The sequence below is a fragment of the Sceloporus occidentalis genome, unplaced genomic scaffold (genome assembly GCF_023333645.1).
Source record: "Sceloporus occidentalis isolate IW3139 unplaced genomic scaffold, rSceOcc1.0.p SCAF_24, whole genome shotgun sequence".
In the NCBI taxonomy this organism is placed as follows: Eukaryota; Metazoa; Chordata; class Lepidosauria; order Squamata; family Phrynosomatidae; genus Sceloporus; species Sceloporus occidentalis.
The window spans coordinates 2,573,827-2,596,307 of record NW_028317004.1 but is presented as its reverse complement, the minus strand read 5'-3'; the positions used below and the strand labels follow the sequence as shown (position 1 = coordinate 2,596,307).

The following is a 22,481-nucleotide window of genomic DNA, read 5'->3' as shown; positions in this document are numbered from 1 at the left end:
TTTCTAATTAGATAGTTTCAGGTTTTAAAATAGAAGGAATTCTTCAAATTAAACATTAGAAGACAGACCAATTTAAGATTTCTATATGAAAAAGCAGAAAAATGAGTACAAAATACAGGGTTGAAAAAAAAAGAAAAAAAAGGTGCAATCACATGCACCCTAATTTGGTTTTGGTTGTATTTAACGCTGTTCAGCCAGTCCTTTTCCCCACCAAGCTCTGGAATGTATCCATTAAGTAGAATGCTGCAGATCAGACTGACTTGCCCTGCCGATCTTACTGACAGTAGAGGATGGGGCCGGCTGTCAGATTTTTTTTCTTCCAATTTTGAAAATGAATTCTAATTCAAAATCAAAGAAGCAGCTTGCTTGATCACAGAGGCGGCCGCGTCTAGTTCCTCATCGGTTTGCTCCACGGTCACTACCACCCTTATGCTGTAAACAGATAAGAGATTAGAAGATACAATTCATACAATACATGCTTCGCAATATTTAATGGTTCAAATAAGGGCACTTTTATTTTATTGATTGTGAGCCCAGCTATGGTGAGAGGGACATGGCTGTACTTCCGTGAGCTTAGTCTCCATTATGCAACACAGTAAGGCATTTAGAAGCAAAATAAAAATCGATTTGATTTACATAATTCAATGTTTAATTAATTACACATGCCGTTTATAAATTGCCATTTAGGGCTGTAGAACACTGGGATAAACTTTCTAAACTCCCATAAAAGGGAGACAAGAGGGACAGAGGGATCCGAGTACAAAAGTGGAATGCACACTTGTGATGTATTGATCTCACTGTGAGACTTCACAAATCAAATCATTTTTTGTCATAATTAGTACCACTTAAAAGGCTCTAAAACCACTACACTGCTTCGCGTTCCAAAATACACTACTATATACCTGACAGTACCAGAACTATTGCATCTTCCTTGGGACTTCAGCTTAAGACTTTGGATTTAGTTTTGTAAATTTTACAAACCTTGGTGGTGGCAGATATTTCTCTTCTTTCTCCAGATAACGAGCTTGCGTTAGTGCTATTTTCCTACTCATACACTGTAAAAAAACATATTGGTAAACAAATTGTATCATAGGAAAAAATAGCCAAGCATCACAAAATTTTATATATCCAGCATTCGTGTGTTATTATAGAAGGGTCGTCAGCAGTTCTTGAGGCCCTAGTGATACACAGCGTAAATGAGGAATGGTATTCACCAAAGGCTTAGCTAAAGAGGTCAAGGGGAAGTCAGCTGAAGCTGGTAACGATTAGTGTCGTTTATTTTAATACTTTGCATTTGCAGATATGCTGCAGTTAGAAAAAAAACACTCCAAACATAAATCAGTGGTCATTAACAGCACTTACGTGATCTACGATATCTTGCAGTAATTTGGTATCTTTTTCACGGTATCCAGTGCTGTTCCTCAGTTGTAGATGAAACGCAGGAGAGAAGCATTCACCCACGACTTTTAAACCGATGACTCTGAACCATACAAGAAACAGAAAGATTAGAAGATGGCACAGTAAGTGACTCAGTAATCATACGTTTAACAATACAGGACAAAATATTAAGCGTTAGTTTCAAACAAATTAACTTCCCCCCCAGATAAATTCATTGTATTTGCAATATATATATATATATATCTATATCTATCTATTATATACCGTATTGGCTCGAATATAGGCCGCACTTTTTTCCCCCACTTTAAGTCTTTAAAGTGGGGGTGCGGCCTATATTCGGGGTCTAGCGCCGGGCAGGCAGCGGGGTTAGGATACAGATCCCCCACAGCGGTGCAGGGGACCTGCATCCTACTCTCCGATACGCTCAGACAGCCTCCCCTGGGGGGGGGGGGGCGGCACAGGAGGGTGTATACGCGTATTGCGTAGATGTCCCCCGCCGGCCCCGCAAGACACACGGGAGTCTGCTCTGGTAAGTCGGGGGGGGGCAGAGTGGCAGCATATCTCGGGGGAGGGGAGGAGGATGACAGTGGCAGCATATCTCGGGAGGGGGAGACAGAGTGGCAGCATGTTTTTTTGGTGCTTTTTTAAAGAAAAAAACTTTTTCTTTAAAAAAAGCACCAAACTTTTAGGGTGCAGCCTATATAGGGGGGCGGCCTATATCCGAGCCAATACGGTATATATTTTGCATTAAAAAAATGCATACAAGTATCTTTTTTTCTTTTTAAGTATTCTGTAGGTGTGTTAAACTGGACACACAACACCGTCGCCTTTAATTATATGGTACTGCACAAGGTTGCAACCAACGTCTATTTTCGGCTTTAAGTAAGGAATGTTAATATGGTTGAACACTGAAGCAATCAAAATGAGAACACCACGCAATTCCAAAGAGTAATACTCAGACTATAACAAAGGTATTGGTTTTCTTACATTTCCCAACCACCCAAGGCTATGCCCTGACAAAATCCAAGACTCAAAAAAACCCAAAACAGATGGCAGTAGGGAATAGCTTAAAATATTCCATGCACTTAGAAGAGAAACAACTGTGTGCTAGTTTGCTGTTAAAAAACTAAACATATGAAATGGTAACATTTGATGCATGCACACAAAAAAAAAAAAAAAACAACACACATAGAAAACAGACTCTACCATGTTATTACAGATTTATTTTTTTTAAATACGTGAAATAGACTTTCTGAACATATTTTGTTTTGCTTTTGAAGCTAGTACCCCCCCGGGCTCTAGACAATTTCACGCAAGAAACACCACTTAGGCTGTAGACAAATTACGGTCATGTTCCTCTGCGAAGTTAACAGAGGTCCACCCCAGTACTTTACACCAGGATCCTATTGCTTTTAGTCATATGGCTGCTAAAAACATGAACATAAGGTATTCAACTGTAAGAGGATTGCGTTACAGGAAGATTCATCTGCAATTGCTTTTGCCCAATCTTTTCATTTCAGTGTTTGAAGTCAAAGCGTGGACCCTTTTTCCCCCTTATACATGATCTACCTGGCAAGAAACAACAGTTTAACATTGTAGTACAAAGGTTATTCAACTTATAATGGTCCAATTCAATAGAAACCATTCTTCCTAGTTCCGGTTTTGACTACGAGACTAGAAACACGTATCATGTTTTATAGCGGCTGATGCCCCAAGGACACTTATGGAAACAAAAACCTGAAAATAAAATGCAGGAAATAGAGAAGTGGTGGAAGAGGCAGCCATCTCCACCATTCTGAAGAACGTTTACAAGAAGAGCCATGGCTTTGGCTTACAATATTACGCAGCAATGTACCAGGAGCATTTTCACGTTTTATTAATACAAGGTGCAAATACCATGCTTTAGCAGTCCAGCTGCAAATTTAGCCTTTGTGGTCACACATAATGTATAATAATAACTGATGTTTGGGATGCCACTGTTACCACACTCACACAATTTTTTCTTTTAAGAAAATAGGTTCAGTATCATAACAGTTAAATGTTTACAGTAATGCTACCTCGCGCTCTAAAGCTGTAAGATCCATGCAGCTAAGTACGCATACAGAACAATTGGGAAATGTTTACTGTTCTAAATGGATGTTTGGGCATTCTTAATGCTCCGGTAGATAAGACTAGTTATTTTAATAATGTAGTAAACATTCACCTTACAATGAAAAGCAGATGCATGTCTTCAGAAATAGGCATTCCTCAACCAGGGCCTCTTTATGACAAGTATTTGAAAGTAGTGTTTACAGCAGCTCTCCCTCTATCTATTGTGTACTCTGATTACGCCAGGTAATAGTAATAAACCAGTCCACTAGTTAGTTTGCGTTACATCATTTTCTTCTACAACCTATCAGCATTTTGCTTTGATAAGGTCTGTCTAGTACAGGGGCATAACTAGAAACCACAGGGCCCTGGTGCGAAAATTGCCCCAAGGCCCCCCAACTTCAACAGTCGGTCCGTGCCATCATTACCCCCAAACAACTTGCCTGTGCTTTCTTTGCCTCTTGCCCCCCCTTCCAATATACACCTTGGCACACGAATGTAAACACATTTTGAACCAGTACGCGGAGACAAGGACAAGGACAAGGGGTTGCAACAGGCCCCCTAAAGGCATTGCAACCCCTGTAGTTACGTCAGTGGTCTATTACCAACTGAAATGTTTAACCCAGAAGACATAGAAACTGTACACTTTTTTTTTTTATATACGCGAGTCATTTTTAGTTACTATTTTTCTGTAACAAAATTTTAGTAATCACTGGTCAATCCATTTTTTCCCTACTTGTCTTCTAGATTTTGTTATCTACTACAAGCGCTCCTTGCTCAGTTACACAGTGTCTTTTTATTATAGTTTATAATTGTAGTTCCCGGGTAAAGCTGTTATCACAAATATTTGAAAAGGTGGCAATAAAAAAAAAAAAATAGCTGCCACAAAGGGTCACAAAACAGAAAATCACCATAAGCAAAAAGATAACGATGAACACATTGTATACAGCTTCATACGTTTAAGGCACAATATTATAGCAGGATGTGTATCTGAACATTTTTAATCAATGCTAGCTCCTTGTCCCTCCCGTGCTTCGTGAGATAAGCAGCTATGTGGAGGGTAGCAATTACCCACCTCTTGCCCAGAGTCATCTAACCTCGCTTATTAACTTTAACGACCGTCAATAACTACAGATTAGCATCTACGTCCATATTATATGGATGTATAGAAGTGGATAAAAAGAAGAAAAAAATATCAAGTCTTCTAGGACGTCTTTTAACTTACCCCTGCAAAGATTTATGAATTCGTTCACATTTTTCCCTCAAAACACAAAAAATATCTGCAGAAGAAACACAGAAGTTGTTAGGCCTATTGCAGTAAGCTACCGAGAGCTAATTGAAACAATGTTTGCGAGTTTAAATTCATCCTATTGATGTAATGTGCTTTGGAATCTACTGGCGCTATATACATAAATGTAATGTAAATATATCCTTTGGCTCAAGCACAGTATTCAGCCACTAAGGGCAGCGGTGTACATATGTACATAATCTCATGACATCATTAAGGAGTTTTCCATTCTTTTATAAAGCGCCATCATATTCTGCAGCTTTGTACAATGGTCTGCTTTCCGCATAGAGTTGTGTCTCAGATAAGAAAATAAAATTACAAACTTTAACTTGACTTTCAATTATATATAATATATATGTGGATGACATGGCTACATAAACTTATAAAAAGTCAATACAACCTTGAGGTGGTTAGAAAACTTGTTATCAAAGAAAACCTTTTTACTTTACTGAGAGGGTGGTAGATGAATGTAACGGCTTCCAGGCCGAAGTGGTAGACGTCGATACAGTGCGAGAATTTAAGCATGCATTTGATAGATTCAGGATAGCGAAACGCTAATACAAGACCAAGGGCTGATACAGCTTGAGAAACGGGCAGACTAGATGGACTGAAAGCAGTTTCTATACAGAGACCTAGAATAAATTAACACATAATGGAAAATCTAGGATCCGAAAGCAATTCTTATGTTATGTACATCTATACATTTATATGGTGTGGGAAATCAATAGCGTTACACACTAGGTATAGGTAAATAGGGTGGAAATAAAAGAGTTATTGTATGTTTTTCATAATTCATATACACCGTAGGCAGAACATGAAAGGGGCACCAACATTGGCAAAGAGCGGCTATTTATACATTTTATTGACTCACCTTCCCACAAATTATGCTTAATTTAATTTTCATTTCTTTTTTATTGTTTATAGCCTAGTCCTTTATGCAACGTTATTGCATACAAAGCTACCATACATGACTTGTCCTGGTAGGACCTGGAAGTGACTAGCATTTGGGCTAAATAAGGCTACATTTTACACGACTAAAGGAATATTTCTGTAAAAGAAAAAACGAAGGAATATGATGGAAGGTTTCTGATGCAGCATTCAGTTACAAGCGTTACATTCCTTTACCTATTACTTAGAAAACAGTCCGCCTGCTTATACTCTGCTATAGAACACATCAGACAAAGCTTGTCTACGCCACAACACTTCAAACACCCTAGTCAAACTATTGTCCTAATGTGTTTTAAGTATCATGTTTATTTGAAGTAACCGAGTGCTATGTTCCGTGAACTTTCTGATTATGAAAGAATGAACGCACTTGCTGCCATCCATGAGTGTTCTCCCACTTGCAATGTAATACTCAAGATATGGGTCTAGCCGTCAGTGTATGAAGACAAACGGTTGTACAAAAGAACACCTCCATCAGTCTAAAATTCCCCAAAGAAACTCTGCAATACCTTGTTGTCAAGACAAGATACATTGGGATGATTTACATATCCTGCACCTGCGTTTAACCATCTCAAACATAGCTAGCAGTGTGGGAGTGGGAAGTAAGAGAAACCCTTATAAATCACAGATGAAACAAACTGTAGTCACACGCTAATTAGATGTTTATAGAATGTAACTCTTGGAATCATTTTACTGTAAAGGTCAAAGGATCGTCCATGTGCACCTGGCTAGATACCCCCAACTCCCCTAATATTCCTTTAACAAAACATGGGACCAGATTGCAGCTTAATCTCTAAAGGCCTTCTAGATGAAGCGCCTTCGTCATGCAGGGCATTGTGCTTGTCAGCAATGCCAGAGCGGAGAAGATAACAATATCAGGTAGATTTACTACGACCTACGCTAGGAGATCTCATTTTGAAGCTGATGAATACAACAAATGGGTGAAATTCTTCACGTATCTACCAGCCTCTCAATAAAGTAAAGCTTACATACATTACTAAATAATTTGGCCATGCACAGAACAATATAGCCAACCCAGACTCAAACTGTTAAGGTAAATCCAAGAAAAAGAGAAACATTTAATTTAAACATTGCTTAAATATATTTTTCATGAATAGTGGAATAGGAGCAAATTAAAACTAGCATGTCTCTTAAATTATCAAAAACAAAAAGAGGAAAAAAGACATACCAGAATTCTCCTCCATGATATTAAGACCTTCAATAGCAGCAGACGCCAACAGAGGGGGTAGAGAGGCAGAGAAACAGTAACCCTGACCAGACAATCTCTATTCCAGAAAAAAGAAAGAAGGCAAATAAAGTACACAAAGAGATTTTTGTTCCTGGGATTTGGAGAATCCATCAATATAAAACCAGCTATGAACTGCAGGCTAGCTGTATGTGTAGATGTTAGTTTCCATTTAAATAAGCATTTATTTTTAAATCATATCTATATATTGTTGTATTATATGAATTACATGCACTCAAAAGGTAGAGAGCAAGCTGCTGCTGGACTATAACTATAATAATACTAAGTAAACATGTATTTAATTTTTTTTTTATATATAATTAATACATAATACACTTTCCTAACATCAGTCTTCATCCCATGAAACAAGCAGTGTTAGGTTATTTTAACCTACCTGGTGATCAATTACAAATGATCGCCCGCAGCAGAATCCTCCAATCGAAGCCAAAGAATTCTCCATATTAGCACTGATCAGATCAATATCATCAATCTGGGGGGAGTAAACAAGTTGGTTACCAACATTAGGCAAAGAATCAATGGTTTAATAAATACTCATAGCAGAAAATCAATTTTAATGACAGATCACACCCATGCGAACCAAAAGTTTCCTTTTAACAAGTCTTGCAATTCGAAAGAATCCCCACCAAGAGATATTAGAAATGACGGGCGTTTTTTTAAGGTTGTGGAATAGTGAAACAGAATTTTTGTGAATGTTAGTATTGACGTTCTACAATATACAGATCTCTATAAATCACATAAATCGACTTGACACGGCACATACATTCATTCCAAAATGCTCTGTGACTCCACGGCCATGTTCACCGAGAACGCCAAACGAGAGGCTCTCCTCCAAGAATATTCTCACTTTGTACTTGTACTTCAATTTAACCTGCAGATTTCAAAAGCAAACATTAAACATTTCAGTTATGTCCAAACAAGCGATGGTGAGCGGAAGACAAGAGACATACGAAAAGTATTCTAATACTGCACGCGGCTGTTTTATATTAAAGCATTATAAAGAAGGCAGAAACGGTCCGAAACACGATGGTTACGGTTAACCAGCCACCGAACAACAGTTAAAGGAAATGTACCAGAGAGCTTTGATTCATTTTTATTAAAAAAAAAATTTTTTTAAATCCATCATATACTAGGGGACATAATGAAAAGAAGTCTCTTTCATGTCTTGATTTCTGCAGGACAGATGTTGAGAACAAAATGTATTGCACTCCGTTCCAAGAAAAGCAGACTCAAACAGAGCCCCATGTATCAGAAATATTAGTAAACTAAAGACACCGAAAACGTTGCAAAATAATCAGACAGTACATTGAGTAACTGGCTGCGTGCTTCTGGCAGCCACGTAACGGCTTTCGTAAGCTAAAAGGGTAGAGAGTAGTCAAGTTTCCAACCTGTCCTTCACATCTAATACTCCAAACACGAGACATACCAAGGCCGAGATAAAATCTTTTCAGTCTGCAAAATGGGCTGCAGCAGGCTGGGTTAGTTTGGCCAACGATACTTAAATCCGTAAATGCGAACCAGCAGTTCTCGAATAGTATTTTGTTGAGGGGTTACGACGACAAGCTGGGGTGGGTAACTGTTAAGCACTAGTTCCCTCATCTCTGTTTAGTTACACAGTGCATCATATCGATTGATGATTCACGTGTTTTACGAAGGACAGACTGTTTCCGTAGACTGAATTCCTCCAATGATAAGTTAAATCAAGGTACCCACTCATTCAGTTGCACAGTGTTTCCTGAGTGGTGTTACAATAGGGCAAAAATGGAACCCATGCCTCCTGCAGCACAGATCTGTCTCTCGCGCACTCAAGTGGCTGCCGTCTATGTAATAACGGGATATTATTCCGCCTGCTTAGAGGATATTTCTGGGGTATAAGAAATGCCAGTGAGCATTAAGCACAGATAACCACTTCCTTGCGAGTGACAAAGCAGAGTGGTTTTTGTACTACCTGGTGAGTACATGCTAAACGTAATCGAGTCAGGTCCAGTGAACAGGAGCGGCTGCCTTGGTATAAGCCTACAACACCCTAGATAGAAGGACATTTACCCCTTGACTAGCTCTGCAGTGTCTGTAAGGATGGGGCAGAATAACAGATGTCACATGCCCAGGAACTTTACTGTAACCATTATTGTAAGATTTTTGAAAGTGACAGATATGGTTCATAAATAAAATGCATATTCTTCTGTACATCTTTTTCACAGTTTTGAACGTTACTTCAGGAAATGTGTTTGGCAAACTTCCGCATCCATTGGCAAAATTATTACATTGTAATAAAATACATAAACATAAAGAAAAACGTTCTGGCACGGAGTTCAAAGGCTACATAACCCTCAATGCTTATTTGACGCCTTAATCCACATTAGAACACACAGCATCCAATTAAATGTGAAACTGCATCCAGCTAAAAGCATGTGATTAAATGGATAGAAAGCCAAACATGCAGTAAGGAGGGTGAAATTACATTAGAGAATAACACTGAATATATATACAGAGGAATTTACAGCTGCTTTAATAAATTTACACATACACAATTCATTGCACATACCAGTTCAGGAAGAGGGCAGATATCACCAGTGTTCATATACAATCCTTCGGCAACTATAAATTTTCGCGTCACTCTGGCCTTACGAGGATTCTTACAAAAAAAAAAAAAAAAAAAGTTTGGACAAATGTTAAAAAAAGGAAAAAAAATGCCCCACAAATATAATATATCCCTTTGAAAATGCATGTGTATTTGTATGTGTGCCTCTGATGATCTTTGAATATAAATACTATATAATTGCATAGCACACCATCGAGGTGGCTCATCAATTCCCATTATTGTCAGTCAACCGTCAGATATTCAAATGACAATTGAGGATCATTGGCGTCGTAGAGCAATTTTTCTTCTAAGTTGGCTTAATGGTGACTTTCCCAAACGCTCATTACTTTCACCGCTGTAAAAGGTTGGCGTAGGAATCACCGATGTGTAGGTGTGTTTTAATTTGAAGTCTGTCACACTTTTTCCGCTCTCTCTCCTCCTTGGGTAACTATTCCCAGACCATGTTTTGACCATTTGTCTCAGCCTGCAAACAACTTTGAGCCTTCCGAATGATCTATGTCGCTGTGTTTATCTATCAAGTAACACTCACGTTTTTTTGGCACAAAGGCCATGAAAATCACCTAACATAAGCCAAAAAATGAAGTTGGAATGACCATAAATCATCACGTTTGCTACATTTATTCTGTGTATCCCCCCCACTACTCTCCTGGGCACTGGCCGTGTGGAAAAATGTAACAAATCACCCAAGTCTATTACCAGTAACATTTACAAGGCCATGTGTGATCCATTTGTAATATGGCCTAATAAACTGTCATCCCATTAAAAGCTGATGTTCCCTTTATTTGCGATGATAAAATAACACCAGTATGAACAACTTATTTCTATCCACACCACCCTCCGTGAGCTGTCCATTTAAACATCAGTAATTGAAGGCTCAAGTAATATACCTAGCGGGATAATTTAGTTTACTGGAAACGTGTGCATTAAATCCTCATGTTACATTTGTATGCAATTTGTTACAGCACATTAAAAAGTGACCTCGTATCCAAGGAAGTTATTATTACATCTTATTTTATTGGCCTGTGGAGGTTCCCAAGCCTCATTTTCCTAGTGTTGTTAAGTAGTCAAATAATTATTCTCATATATGCAGGTTATGTTTACGTCGGCAAAAAATGACAGGACGTAAAATAGGCACAGGGCTATTTACAGAACAGGCTTGCATTCAATGTCTTTTTATCCCCGTGTAAGACCTTTGTAAGATTACAGGATTGCATTATTAAATCACAATGGGTTACTTCTCCTGTAGAGGCATGAAGTTAATTCCCAAATTGTAAATGGAATTCTGCAGGAATACAGTGTTTCTTTTTTTAAAAACAGGTTTTTTTGGGGGGGGGGGGGGTTGCCACAACCGAGACAGGGGGGGGTTTGTTCTCTGCCTTCTCCTCGCCAACTTTCACAAAAGCAGTCAGCGCCCACCAACAGCTCGACAGGGGCGAGAGGATATAGAATTTACCTTCTGGTCTTCAAGCTCCTGTTCCTTTAATAACCTTTCCAAATCATCCATATCATTGTGTTTGAAGTACTTGATGTTGCTTCGGGAAGCCTGCAATCCTTTCTGAATAGCAAAGCATGCCGCTTCATCCCTGGAAAGAAGTTACACCATAAAGCTAAAGTAAAGTAGAGAAATCCTAGGCCATATCTAAACACTGAAGTCTAAATATTTGACATTGCTGTAGTTACGATTAAGTATGGCATTTTTTGGATTAGCACAAACCCATCAGACGAAGGGCGGCTATATAAAAGGTGTATCTGTTTCTGCTAATGCCTTCCAGAGACAGTTCCTCTGCTCACACCGATTTAATGTTTCAAGTATTTCACGGTTTAGCGTCCTGACCACATAATACCAGGAAAGTCTGAATTGCATGACAGCAATTTAAGCAGATGTTCGTGTAAAAATAAGCACTTTTCACAATGTGTTACCCAGCTTGTATAGCCACATCATAGCAGTACCGGGTAATCGGGGACATAATATTCACGAAAACACATTTTTACTTTTACTAATCACCGGACTGATGTCAAAATCAAATGATCCGCTTTCACATAGCCATCACCTTTCACATTTTTTGGCCAACGCTTAAATAGGTGTTGGTTGGCTGGAAAGAAATTTTATCTTCTATGTTTCTTTTTTCTTCTGTATCTGACATATGTACTTAACAGTTAGTTCTACACAAAGTGGTACATATATTTGAGCAAGTCTACTGTAAAGCCATCATTCCCACTACTAAAAGAAAGCTCATGACATATTCCAGCAATTCCCAATCCACGCTGTACATTAGGAGGTACTTCGACATCTCCCGGGAATCTAACTACAATATTACCGGTAACACGATTTAATGGTGACATAGGATAGCGGTTAGACTTGATATTCTGGATACTTATCCAGACAAATGGGTTCTGATGACTTCATGGTTGTAAAAATACATTGGGAAACACTTCTGCACCCCATAAAGTTACAATACAATAAGTGAGACTGAATCTTAAAACTACTCTGATAACCTTCTGATTGTTAAGGGGTAAGTCAAATTATGTTGTCTAACTTCAAAAGCAACATGTTACAATTACGTTTTCATCTAGCTAATAACTATGGGACATCTTTTTTCAAATAATATTTACAGTTAAAGCTAAATGTAAACCACTGCGGTAAGGGGACAAACATGTTATTTCCTAGAATAAGTGAAACCACAATGCAAATATATATATTTTTTTAACCTTCCAGATACGAAGAATTAAGATGGCTCCCTCCACTGTTCTGCAGACTTACCTATATATCAAGTTAGTTTAAAGTTAATTTTTTCTATGGCTTCTGTCCTTAAGTAAGAATATTTTTTGCCTTCCAGCTCTACAGCTGTCGCGGACCAATAAAAGATTATATTGTATCAGAAGATCAGATAAAATTGGATGGTAATTGTATGATAATTGCTCTCTATACATAACCTCAATTACGCTTTGTAATATTTTATCCAGGGAATTAGAATCTCTGTCTTGAAAGCAATGTGAACATTTGTGCATGATGCAGAGCAGCAGACTTGATGCACTCATGCTGGATGGTTTTATGTCTAGATGACTAAAGTTAATAAGGGTTTATGCAGCTGGCAAAGCCATGCATAGAGAATGGGAATCCTGCATGCTGGGTTTTTAAAGCCCATCTGCTTAAATTACCATAGCGCACAGAAATGTCAGGAAGATACCCCCTGGTTTTCTGCCAAAAACATAAATTTCAAGTCGTTTTTGTAAAACTGTAAATTCAATCAGTAATTTCCTGCCTTGTACACTTCATTTGGACTAACTGAATTCCTTGATGGGAAACGCAGAAGCTTATCCAACAAGCAATGAAGACAAATTAACTGCTCGGGAGAAACAGTGTTCTCTTTGAAGGATTTAACTGAACGAGGAGGAAAAACAATGTTTAATATTAAAGAACAAATGCAGCTTTTTAAGGGTATTCACGGCTAGAGCAGATTTCACCAAGTCTACTAGTGAACACAACGCTAGTGGTGACACAGAGCCTGGATTCAACAGTGACATGAGCTGCTTTGCTGCATGCTGCGCAGATTCCTCCAGGTCTCTCTGGCTTACTGTACTGCACGCTCACGAATCAATGCAAGACAGAGACCCCAAATCAGGACTGTCTTGTTTAAATCAAGACCGTTGGGAGCTTTGGTTTATGACCAGCTTGTGACACTGCATGACGTTTATCAGCGACTCTGCAAACGAGCTAATATAACCATCGGTTAAGTACAAAACAAATAGCCAGGTGGTCCCCCGTTAGCTACGACAAGCAAGCAGTTTGCTCAGTTGATGCTGAAAGTGCTGGTTAAACGTCCATTAATTTTATTAATTGAGATATTGTGCTAAGCTTAGTTCTCTATAGACCAATGATAAGACCCAGAGAAGAAACACGACTCACACAAATAAAATGTCCCCTCTTTTGGAGTAAGCTGGGATGGCACTTGCAATGGTGGCAAATCCATAGGAGTAAATGATTGCTTCTTCTGTCCTCATAAACTTGGCCAACCTGTCTTCCAACTCCAAATGGACATCTACAAGCAATTGGAGAAATAAACATGTTTATCAGTCTCATGTTCTTAGTGAACATATTTAACAGTCTATGCAGAATAACGGAACAGCTCACAAAGACGGACATGTTTTGCTAGGAGATATCATTTTAAAATGTTATTTATGCATATACAGTTTAGCAAGCTTTACGTGGACATTTTTAAAGCAAAGAAAAAGAGTTTGATTTGTCACACCAGATTTTGGAATGCAAGAAAACAGATCTGTCCAGGAGCTAAAAAACCAAGAGCACCTTTAGACTGGAAAACTATGTCTAAGATGGAGGGGAAGAAATGCACAATGGAAACCGTACATAGTGTAATGTTGATGAAGGCATCCCTATGAATTCTGAAAAAGTTTAACATCTGGCTATGAAAGCTTCAGTAGCAAGAAAGCTGGTAGCTACAGGGTCACTAAACTGGCATATTAAGCATTTAAGTTCTCATCATCTTAGACAGAGGTTAAACTGTTGTGGAAAGGGTATTGGGAAACCTGAGGGACTTTGATGATATTGCATTTTATATACATAGACATTAATATGTAGTTGGGTCCCCCCTTTGCAGCTATAACAGCTTCCACTCTTCTGGAGTGTTTCTGTGGAAGTTTTTGCCCATTCAGCCAGCATTTGTGAGGTCAGGTACAGATGTTGGACAAGAATCCCTGGCTCGCAATCTCCATTTCAGTTCATTCCAAAGGTGTTATATGGGGTTGAGGTCAGGGTTCTGTGCAGCCAGTCAAGTTCTTCCACACCAACCCCCCCCCCCATGTCTTTATTGACCTGGTTTTGTGCACCGAGGTAGTCTTGCTGAAATAGAATCTGTTCTCACAAAGTCGGAAGCATAGCATTGTCCAAAATGTATTGGTATGCTGAAACATTAAGATTTCCCTTCACTGGAACTAAGTGACCTACCCAAACACCAGAAAAACAACCCCATACCATATCCCCCCTTCACTAAACTTTACAGGTGGCATATTGCAAGTAATGTTCTCCTGGCATCCGCCAAACCCAGACTCAACCATCAGACTGCCAAAACAGAGAAGCGAGATTTGTCACTCCACAGAACACGTTTCTACTGTTCTAGAGTCCGGTGGTGGTGTGCTTTTCACCACTCGATCCGAGGCTTGGAATTGTACTTGGTGACGTGAGGCTTGCATGGAGTTGCTCGGCCATGGAAACCCATTCCATGAAGCTCCCATCACACAGGCTTTGTGCTGATATTACTGCCAGCGGAAGTTTGGAACTCTTCAGCTATGGAATCAGCAGAGCGTTGGCGACTTACTCACTGTACGCCTCAGCACTAGGCGACCCTGCTTTGGGACTTTACGTGTTATTCCGCTTCATGACTGAGTTCCTGCTGTTCCGAAACGCTTCTGCTTTCCAATAATACAATTTACAGTTTACCGTGGAATATCTAGCTGGGATGATATTTCACAAACAGACTATGCAAAGGTGGCATCCTATCACAGTACCAGACTGGAATTCACCGAGCTCTTTAGGATGTTTGTAAATACAGACTGCATGGCTAGGTGCTTGGTTTTATACACCTGAATTCGATAATGAAAAAGTACTCCCCAATACTTTTGTCCATATAGTGTACTTTCCCTATAAGAAATGTATTAAGGCTACACCAAACTAGAAAACACCTAGAAATATTTTTAAATGGGTGGAATTCTTGTCAAAAAAAAAAAAAATAAAGTTCCAATCTTGACAATAAAAAAAAAAAAAAAGAGAAAAATGCGCCGCTTGTGACATTTAACCCATTCTGTCATCTTTTTAGTCTAGGCTTAAGTTTCACAACTTGATCTTCAGGCAACCAAATGGTTATTTTAAATCGTTCAAGCAAATGTTCTGTTTTCAGAGAGGCTTTCATGGTTCATACCTGCCAAACACTGCCACTTTTCTATACCATGTACAGAATCTGAAACCAATCTGAACCGTTAAAGATTAAACATAAGGGACAAATTATTTTCAGGTTGGGAATTTCAGATGAAACTGGACAGTTTCCACAAAGCAGGCCAATATGTAAACGTTAGGAATGCGCAGGTTATGCAGACACAATCTAAAAATACACCGTCCGAGGGAAAATAAGCCTTTGTTTAAAGAGAGGAAAAAAAAAACGTTCACATTCTAACTTGATGAAAAGACATAAAATAAATAACGCGTTAATACAACAGTATCTATTCGCTGCTAGGATCCAACCATGTGTCATCGATATAGTGGCATTGTACAGTCCTCTCCACGATCTCTACAAGCGATCACTGAGAAAACATTTCTGTAATGTAGACAAGGCTGCCGTTCGGTTCCTGCTATCTTTCCCGAGCATACAGGAAATCTTTTGGATTCAACATGTGACTTTCATTAGAGAGGAGCTTCTCGTTTACCATTATACATGCTGGCTACCTCTGTGTTCGCTGAAAAGGCTGCCAGTGAGGTGCAAAAAGGTTAGCATACTTGTGGACTCTGTTTCTTTAGCATGATTACGGAGTTTAATCCCATCTATGTGCCAGGTTTACTGACAGGTTTACTAAGGGGTGTGTGTGAGAGCATTCAACACAATTATTTTGTCCTCTTTACTTTTATTTATTTATTGGTGTGTTTTTGCCACTATATTATGTGATCTGCTCCACAGTTTGTCTAGCTTAACTTTTCTATGAATAGCTTAACTTGTGCTCAATTATTTTCCTCTGTAAAGTTCAAACTGTTTACATGGTTGCCACCAAAATTTAACTATAGCAAAACTACAAAAATTGTCAATCTCCCAAGGAGAAAATATACTCCCATCCATGGTACAAAGAGTTAAAAGAAACGTAAACTAACAAAATAGTATGGATAAACATCGATACAGATTATGTTTTCAGTCATGCAGCAAGACGGCGTTAGTAACAATGTTGTTGTTGACGACAACATTATTGCACTTCTATATAGTGTAGTGCCTTCAGATTTCACAGCGCTGTACGATGGGTTTGGAAGACTATGAAAAGGTAGGAGCCATATCTTGCTTAACGTGATTACAATTGTTTTAACAGCGCTAGACAGGAAAGCAAAGCAAGCTAAGTTAGCAAATTAAATCTGTTTAGTGCCAGAAACAATAAAAATAAAAGTTTAAAATGAAGACCTAGAATAACAAAATAATTCCAATAGACGTGTTAGAATAAACCAAGCTATGTAGTGCCCTCTTCAGGGACTTTAATGTATAACAAGCAAAAAAGAAAGATACATTGTTTTGCCCAACCGCTACTAAATACAATGCACACACAAACTTGGACCTTTATTATATATACACCTTATTTGCCTGAATGTAGGCCGCACTCCCCCCACCACACTTTAAGTCTTTATAGGCTGCACCCCCACTTTAATCGGGGTTTAGCGCAGGGATGGGCAATTCGTACCGTCCAACGCCCGGGACATGCAGTACCAGGCGCATATTTTTTTTTCCTTTTTCATTTAGCCTAGCGCTGCAGGGGACCTGGATCCTACTCTCCGGCAGCCGATGGACGTCTACGCTGCCGGCACTTCCGCTGGGGCTCTTGTAACGGAGCACCGGCGTTACATAACCTTCTGGTGTTCCGCCATAAAAGCCCCGGAGGAAGTGCCGGCAGCGGAGGCTAAGACAAACCCATACATTGGGCTACACACTCCCCTGCCACTTGACACCAAAAGGGCTGTCATGGTATTGAAATAAACTTTAGCCATTATTACAAATATGTGCGAGACAGAGTAATCATCACCAATCAAGTCACAATTTGCTTATCCGCACATATTAGGTTTTTATTTTGTTAAACATGTGCTGTACTTTATTACATCATTTGTGCCTCCAGTGCCATTTTCACTTATTAACTTTATATGAACTAAGAATTGAGAACTACACGAAAGAAGAGTTGCAGTTTGATCTCACTTTACATTATGAAGAACAAACTCCATTGATTTTCACCTCGTGAGAAGCGTGGAAGGCCTTGTATAAGAAATATTTAAAGCAGTGAGATTTCTGATCAGCAGAACCTCTTTGTTTCCATATCATCTGACATAAAATGCATTACTTTGGAACCAAATAAAAAATAATTTGATATTATTAGATATCTAGAACTTGTTGAGCAGGGAGGAGCAAATCTGCAGTTAAACGGAGACTTACCAAATGTACCGTAAAACCCTCTTGGGCCACAAGTTCCAACTCCATACTTCCTTAGCGAGGCTAGTGCCGCACTCTAAAAACAAAAAAAAAAAAAATGTAAAGTAAAAAAAAAAAAAACCCACAAAAGATCAGTTTGTGGTCAACTTGCCCTTTCCTGCAAATCGTGTTACACGGTCTTTTTCCTGGCAGAGATCTGAAAGTGTTTCCATGAGAAACCTTTGTGCTCTGGGGATTTACGCACGTATGTCTAAATGCACTATGCTTAGAAGGCTGGGTTGGTAACGGAATTTACTGTGACCAGCATGGAAGCCCAGCAAACAAACCAGTGTGCGGAAGTTGGCAAACGGGAGGGGGGGCGCAGGTTGCGTGAAGATCTGCAGGGGGGGTTTTGTACAAGGGTGGGAGAAGAAAATATTTTAAAAAAAAATAGTTGTACAGGCATAGGAAAGGTAGGCTGGACTTCAGAATGTAATAATCAGAATTAGAACCAGTCCACTTTTTTCATAATTTTCCTATGTAAGCTAATTAAAATGTAATTTTCAATTGTAATAATCGAAATATTAGTACTGTGTGATGTTCAACCCAAAATGAATAACATTAAGAGGGGATGGTGGGAAGCCATGACCAATTATCTTATTTTGCCTTTGTTCTACAACGAGAGCCTCTATCTAAACTGTTGTTTTATCACTAATACATGAATCATTATCTCTAAATAAATCAAACCAGATTAAAATGGTAGTGGAAAAGCAAATAATATACATTGTCCAAGGATAGAGCAAAAGAAGAAACATCACAAGGCTTCTATACCCCGTCAGCTTTCATGCTTTATCGACTACACCAACCGTACACATTCAACTGTGCCTTACCCCTGATGAAGCATTGCCCCCCACCATTCCCCATCAATTATATGCAACCACATATGAATAAAACACGATACCAATGTTTTGATTATTACAACTAAAAGCTACATAAAAAAAGGACTACTTTTGATCTTTACATTGTTCTGTGTTAAGCCAGTTAGTGAAATGGTCCCTACATTTGAGTTACACACAAAAAGGAAACTGTATCCAACATAACACAAATAAAACGCACACTTAAAGCGGTGGTTGTCATTCGGCCTCTGAAGGGGAACAGTACAATTTTACTGTAAACGTAGAGGAGAACATGATAACTACTTACCTTCACTCTTTCATCATCAAGAAGACCAAGGAAATTGAAGGAAGCAAAATTAACACATTCTGTTCCATTAACAACAATCTTGTGACTGGGAGGGCTGTGAGAAAAGAAATAAAAAAAATATACTAAATTACATCATAGTAGTAAGTTAAGGGATATACCATGAAACACCAAAAGCACCTAGAAGCTGTAGTTCACCTCAACTAATTCAAATATTGTCTCTCATGGTAGATTAGAATGGTTTAACTTACAATCACATAGATGTACTAACTGGAGTATCCAGGAGGGAGAAATAAAGATGTAACATGTGCATAGCTGACAGCAGAAAACTTTCAAAGCTACCATCCATACAACAACTAAAAATCACATTTCATTATTTTGACAAATTCACTCATGGAATGCATTACATGCTCATGTATTTTGTGGTGATGGAAATAAAATGTCCCAAGTATTAAATAGAGTTACTGTAGTCACCACCTTAACTATGTTGTAGGAAGGCCATTACATTATTAAAGCAGATTATATTCCAGAAATGTCATAACATTATATTTTTTATATTAGTATATATTTTCCCCACTTTTGTTGAGTGCTCACCTAGACTGCTTCTGTTGTACCCCAGAACTCTGTACACACATGTACATGATAGAAAGGATTAAGGGTGAACATGCATGATCCATGAAGTGGGCTTAAAGATAATGCGGTGTGGTGGTGTTAAAATGTCAATTTTTCACTCACACATTTCTTTGTCAGTTTGCTAGCACTCTGTGTAGGTAAAAAAAACAAACAAAAAAAAAAAACTCCCTACAAAGTGAGAGGACGCTCCACTAATCACCGTCATACTGCCCTCAGCCACAGGCCACCCACACCAGTTTTAGGGAAGCCCACTTACCCAGACACAATGTTATAGTTGAGTGCTGGGTGATCTTTGGAGACAGGCGGAACAAGAGGTTCTGGATGCCATTCATCGATCAATTCTTCTTTCTCCTGCAAATATGGGATTGGAAAAATATTAGATGCCACATTGCTTGAAGAAAAGTTTCAGTGACAAGGCTTCTCTGTGTACAGGTACAGGAGTAGAAGAATATGGTACATTATATCGCACAGTCAGGTTTCATGTCTAAAGTTTAAGTCTATACCACCTTGTTCCCAGTAAGTATTAAATTTCTCTATTTATAATCAACCACATTTTAAGGAAACAGTCATGCCAACATATTTCAAGCAGGATAGTGTGCGGACAGCATGGTAGGGGCATCCCGCCTCAGCGGCTAAAGCAGAACGCACTGGTAGTGTGTGAACGTGTGCTTCCAGCACAAGTGGGTGTTACACAGGTTACCCTAAAGGACACCTAATTACCATTGTGTAATGTCCAATCCCAGCTACTAATATACTAAAGTGGTGCTTGGAACCAAACTGACCACACCGGTACGGTTGCCATGCGTCTGGTTTTGAACTGCACAGTCCAGTGTTTACAAGTACAAGGTAAAATAACGATAAGGACATTGTTTCTTATAGCAGCCACTTAAGTAAAGTGCCAAATGAAACCCTACACAATGGCCTTCCGTTGAGTGCAGGTAAGTAACTTCCTGGTTCCCTCATGTCTACCTCTGGAACAATCTCTGGAGTAAGAAAAGGGATGCCTGAAACCTTTTCAAGCTCCTTTGAACATGAATTACCTTTTCTGTGAGGTCTGAGCGCTCCTGCAGTTTATAAGTCTTGGAGAAAATTAGTCGGATGATCCACAAGATCAAAATACCTTCCAGTATTAAGTGATACGCCGGAGCCTGATGGAAGAAAAAAAAAATTAACAAATGTTTAAAAAATTGGGAATACAACCTTTTCACATACTTGGTTAAACAACAACAAAAAAAGTATATTCCCCCCCCTCCTTCGACCATAAACAGAATTTTAGTTGTACAAAAAGTGTACATCAACCCCAATTTAAGACAAGATCATTGAGGTCCTGAAAGTTTACATGACTTTGCATCATTTTCTACATTGGCCAAACAAAAGGCATCAACATTGACCACAGACCCTGCAATTCAATGTTCTATTTGTTTTGCACAGTCCCAGAGGACAAGATAACTATACTACCAAGAGAGCGAGCATTTCTAACAACACACATATTTTAGTTGGTGTCAAGCAGTACCTGTAAAGCCTGCTATGTACACCAGTTAGTGAGTTCACACACAAACATTAGCAAGGCTCGACAGTTCCTAACTACTCCACGGTGTACTTTCTATTCCTACTTCAACAACCGGTGTAACAAGTCAGACCCCCCTCCCAAGTGCTGGAGACACGTCTCGGTGAGCGAGAAAACTCCAGGATGAATGAAATTCCGCTCCGCGCACAGGGCCAGAGCACCCAACCTCGGCTAAACCACGTACCTCGTAAAACGCCTGTACCATCTCCACCAGGACCCACTGCTGGCTGGTCGCCATGTTGAGAACGCAAAGGAGGCCGTAGCGACAGTTACAAGACACCGGCCACTTCCTGGAGCACTTGTGACAGTGAGAAAAGGAGGGCGGGGCTTAATAAAAGATCAAGTGAGTGATTGGAGGCCTCCTTGGTGAATGTCACAACCCGACATGCACTCTGCCTGTGTATTCGTCTGACGTCATACTTGGGGCGGGCCGTAGTGCTCGTGAATCAATGAGAGGAAAGGTGAAGTGTTTGGAAAGGCGAGGCGCGGCAGGTCACGGGGTAGGGTGTGTTGACGTTGCTATGGTCACGGCCTGGCACTAGACGTTGGACTGTTCGTCCGAAAACGTGTGATGAGTCCAAAGCGTAAGATATCGCCATCTAGCGGCATGGTTAGTTGGACCCTGGCTTTTGGAAGTTTACAAGCCCCAGGGGCTGGGTGGTTATTGGCTATTAATATTTAACTTCGGTAGCCAAACGTTTGCCACTATAAATTGATCACCATTTATGGCTCCTAATAATGACAAGGTGGCTTCTAATTTCAAATTAACCCTTTTTTTTACTAACGATATTTTGAACCCAAAAACCCGGGTTGTTTTTTGTATTCTTACAATGTTTCTGTAACCATAATTCTCCTTTTTTCATTTCCACACAAATTATGCACATTGTTTTTTTTGAGTAAGGATATAGCTTTCTTTTGATGCCATGCGACGTATAATCCGACATTTAGTATGAATAATACTTTGAAATAATGAAAATATTTGAAAAAAGTCTTTTAAAGGACCTATGTCTCATTTGGGACAATTGAACATCCCACCATAAATAACATGTTTACAGCAAAAACCCCAGGGTATTTTAATAGGTGCATTTGGACACTTGTTATGCAGCAATTTTGCCCCCAATTTATTTTGAGGGATTTTTGTACATATTACATGAAATGCCAGAGAAATGCACCAAAACTTACTCAGTTGCATCGCCTGTAAATTATAGAGCATTCTGTCTGGACGTTGCCTAGCAGGCACATCTAATTTTAGACCTGCAATATTATATATTTTCGAAAAAAGCAGACTAAAAGAAAAACTTAACATCCTTGTGGCCTGTGTACTTGAGCAGCAACAA

General features: G+C 39.2%; 1 protein-coding gene across 1 annotated transcript; it reads right to left on the bottom strand.

Moving 5' to 3' along the window:
• Positions 1 to 338: 338 nt before the first annotated feature.
• Positions 339 to 21,382, bottom strand: LOC149300511 (serine palmitoyltransferase 1-like). The gene is made up of 15 exons (XM_089485166.1): positions 21,329 to 21,382; positions 20,618 to 20,725; positions 19,834 to 19,928; positions 18,948 to 19,041; positions 17,769 to 17,841; positions 13,493 to 13,625; positions 11,039 to 11,168; positions 9,529 to 9,618; positions 7,747 to 7,854; positions 7,360 to 7,455; positions 6,909 to 7,005; positions 4,712 to 4,766; positions 1,363 to 1,480; positions 982 to 1,055; positions 339 to 432 (listed from the first exon to the last, which is right to left on the bottom strand). Exons 1-15 carry the CDS (start codon positions 21,380 to 21,382, stop codon positions 339 to 341), a joined length of 1,419 nt encoding a protein of 472 aa, XP_089341292.1.
• Between the last annotated feature and the right edge of the window lie 1,099 nt (positions 21,383 to 22,481).

Excerpts from the sequence above, each read along its gene's own strand:
- LOC149300511 (XM_089485166.1), bottom strand. The coding sequence starts at position 21,382 with ATGGCGACCAGCCAGCAGTGGGTCCTGGTGGAGATGGTACAGGCGTTT. Across the intron at positions 7,855-9,528 it reads TCTGCCCTCTTCCTGAACTG|GTTAAATTGAAGTACAAGTA; the intron begins GTATGTGCAATG and ends TGAAATCTGCAG. Across the intron at positions 433-981 it reads AAATATCTGCCACCACCAAG|CATAAGGGTGGTAGTGACCG; the intron begins GTTTGTAAAATT and ends ATCTGTTTACAG.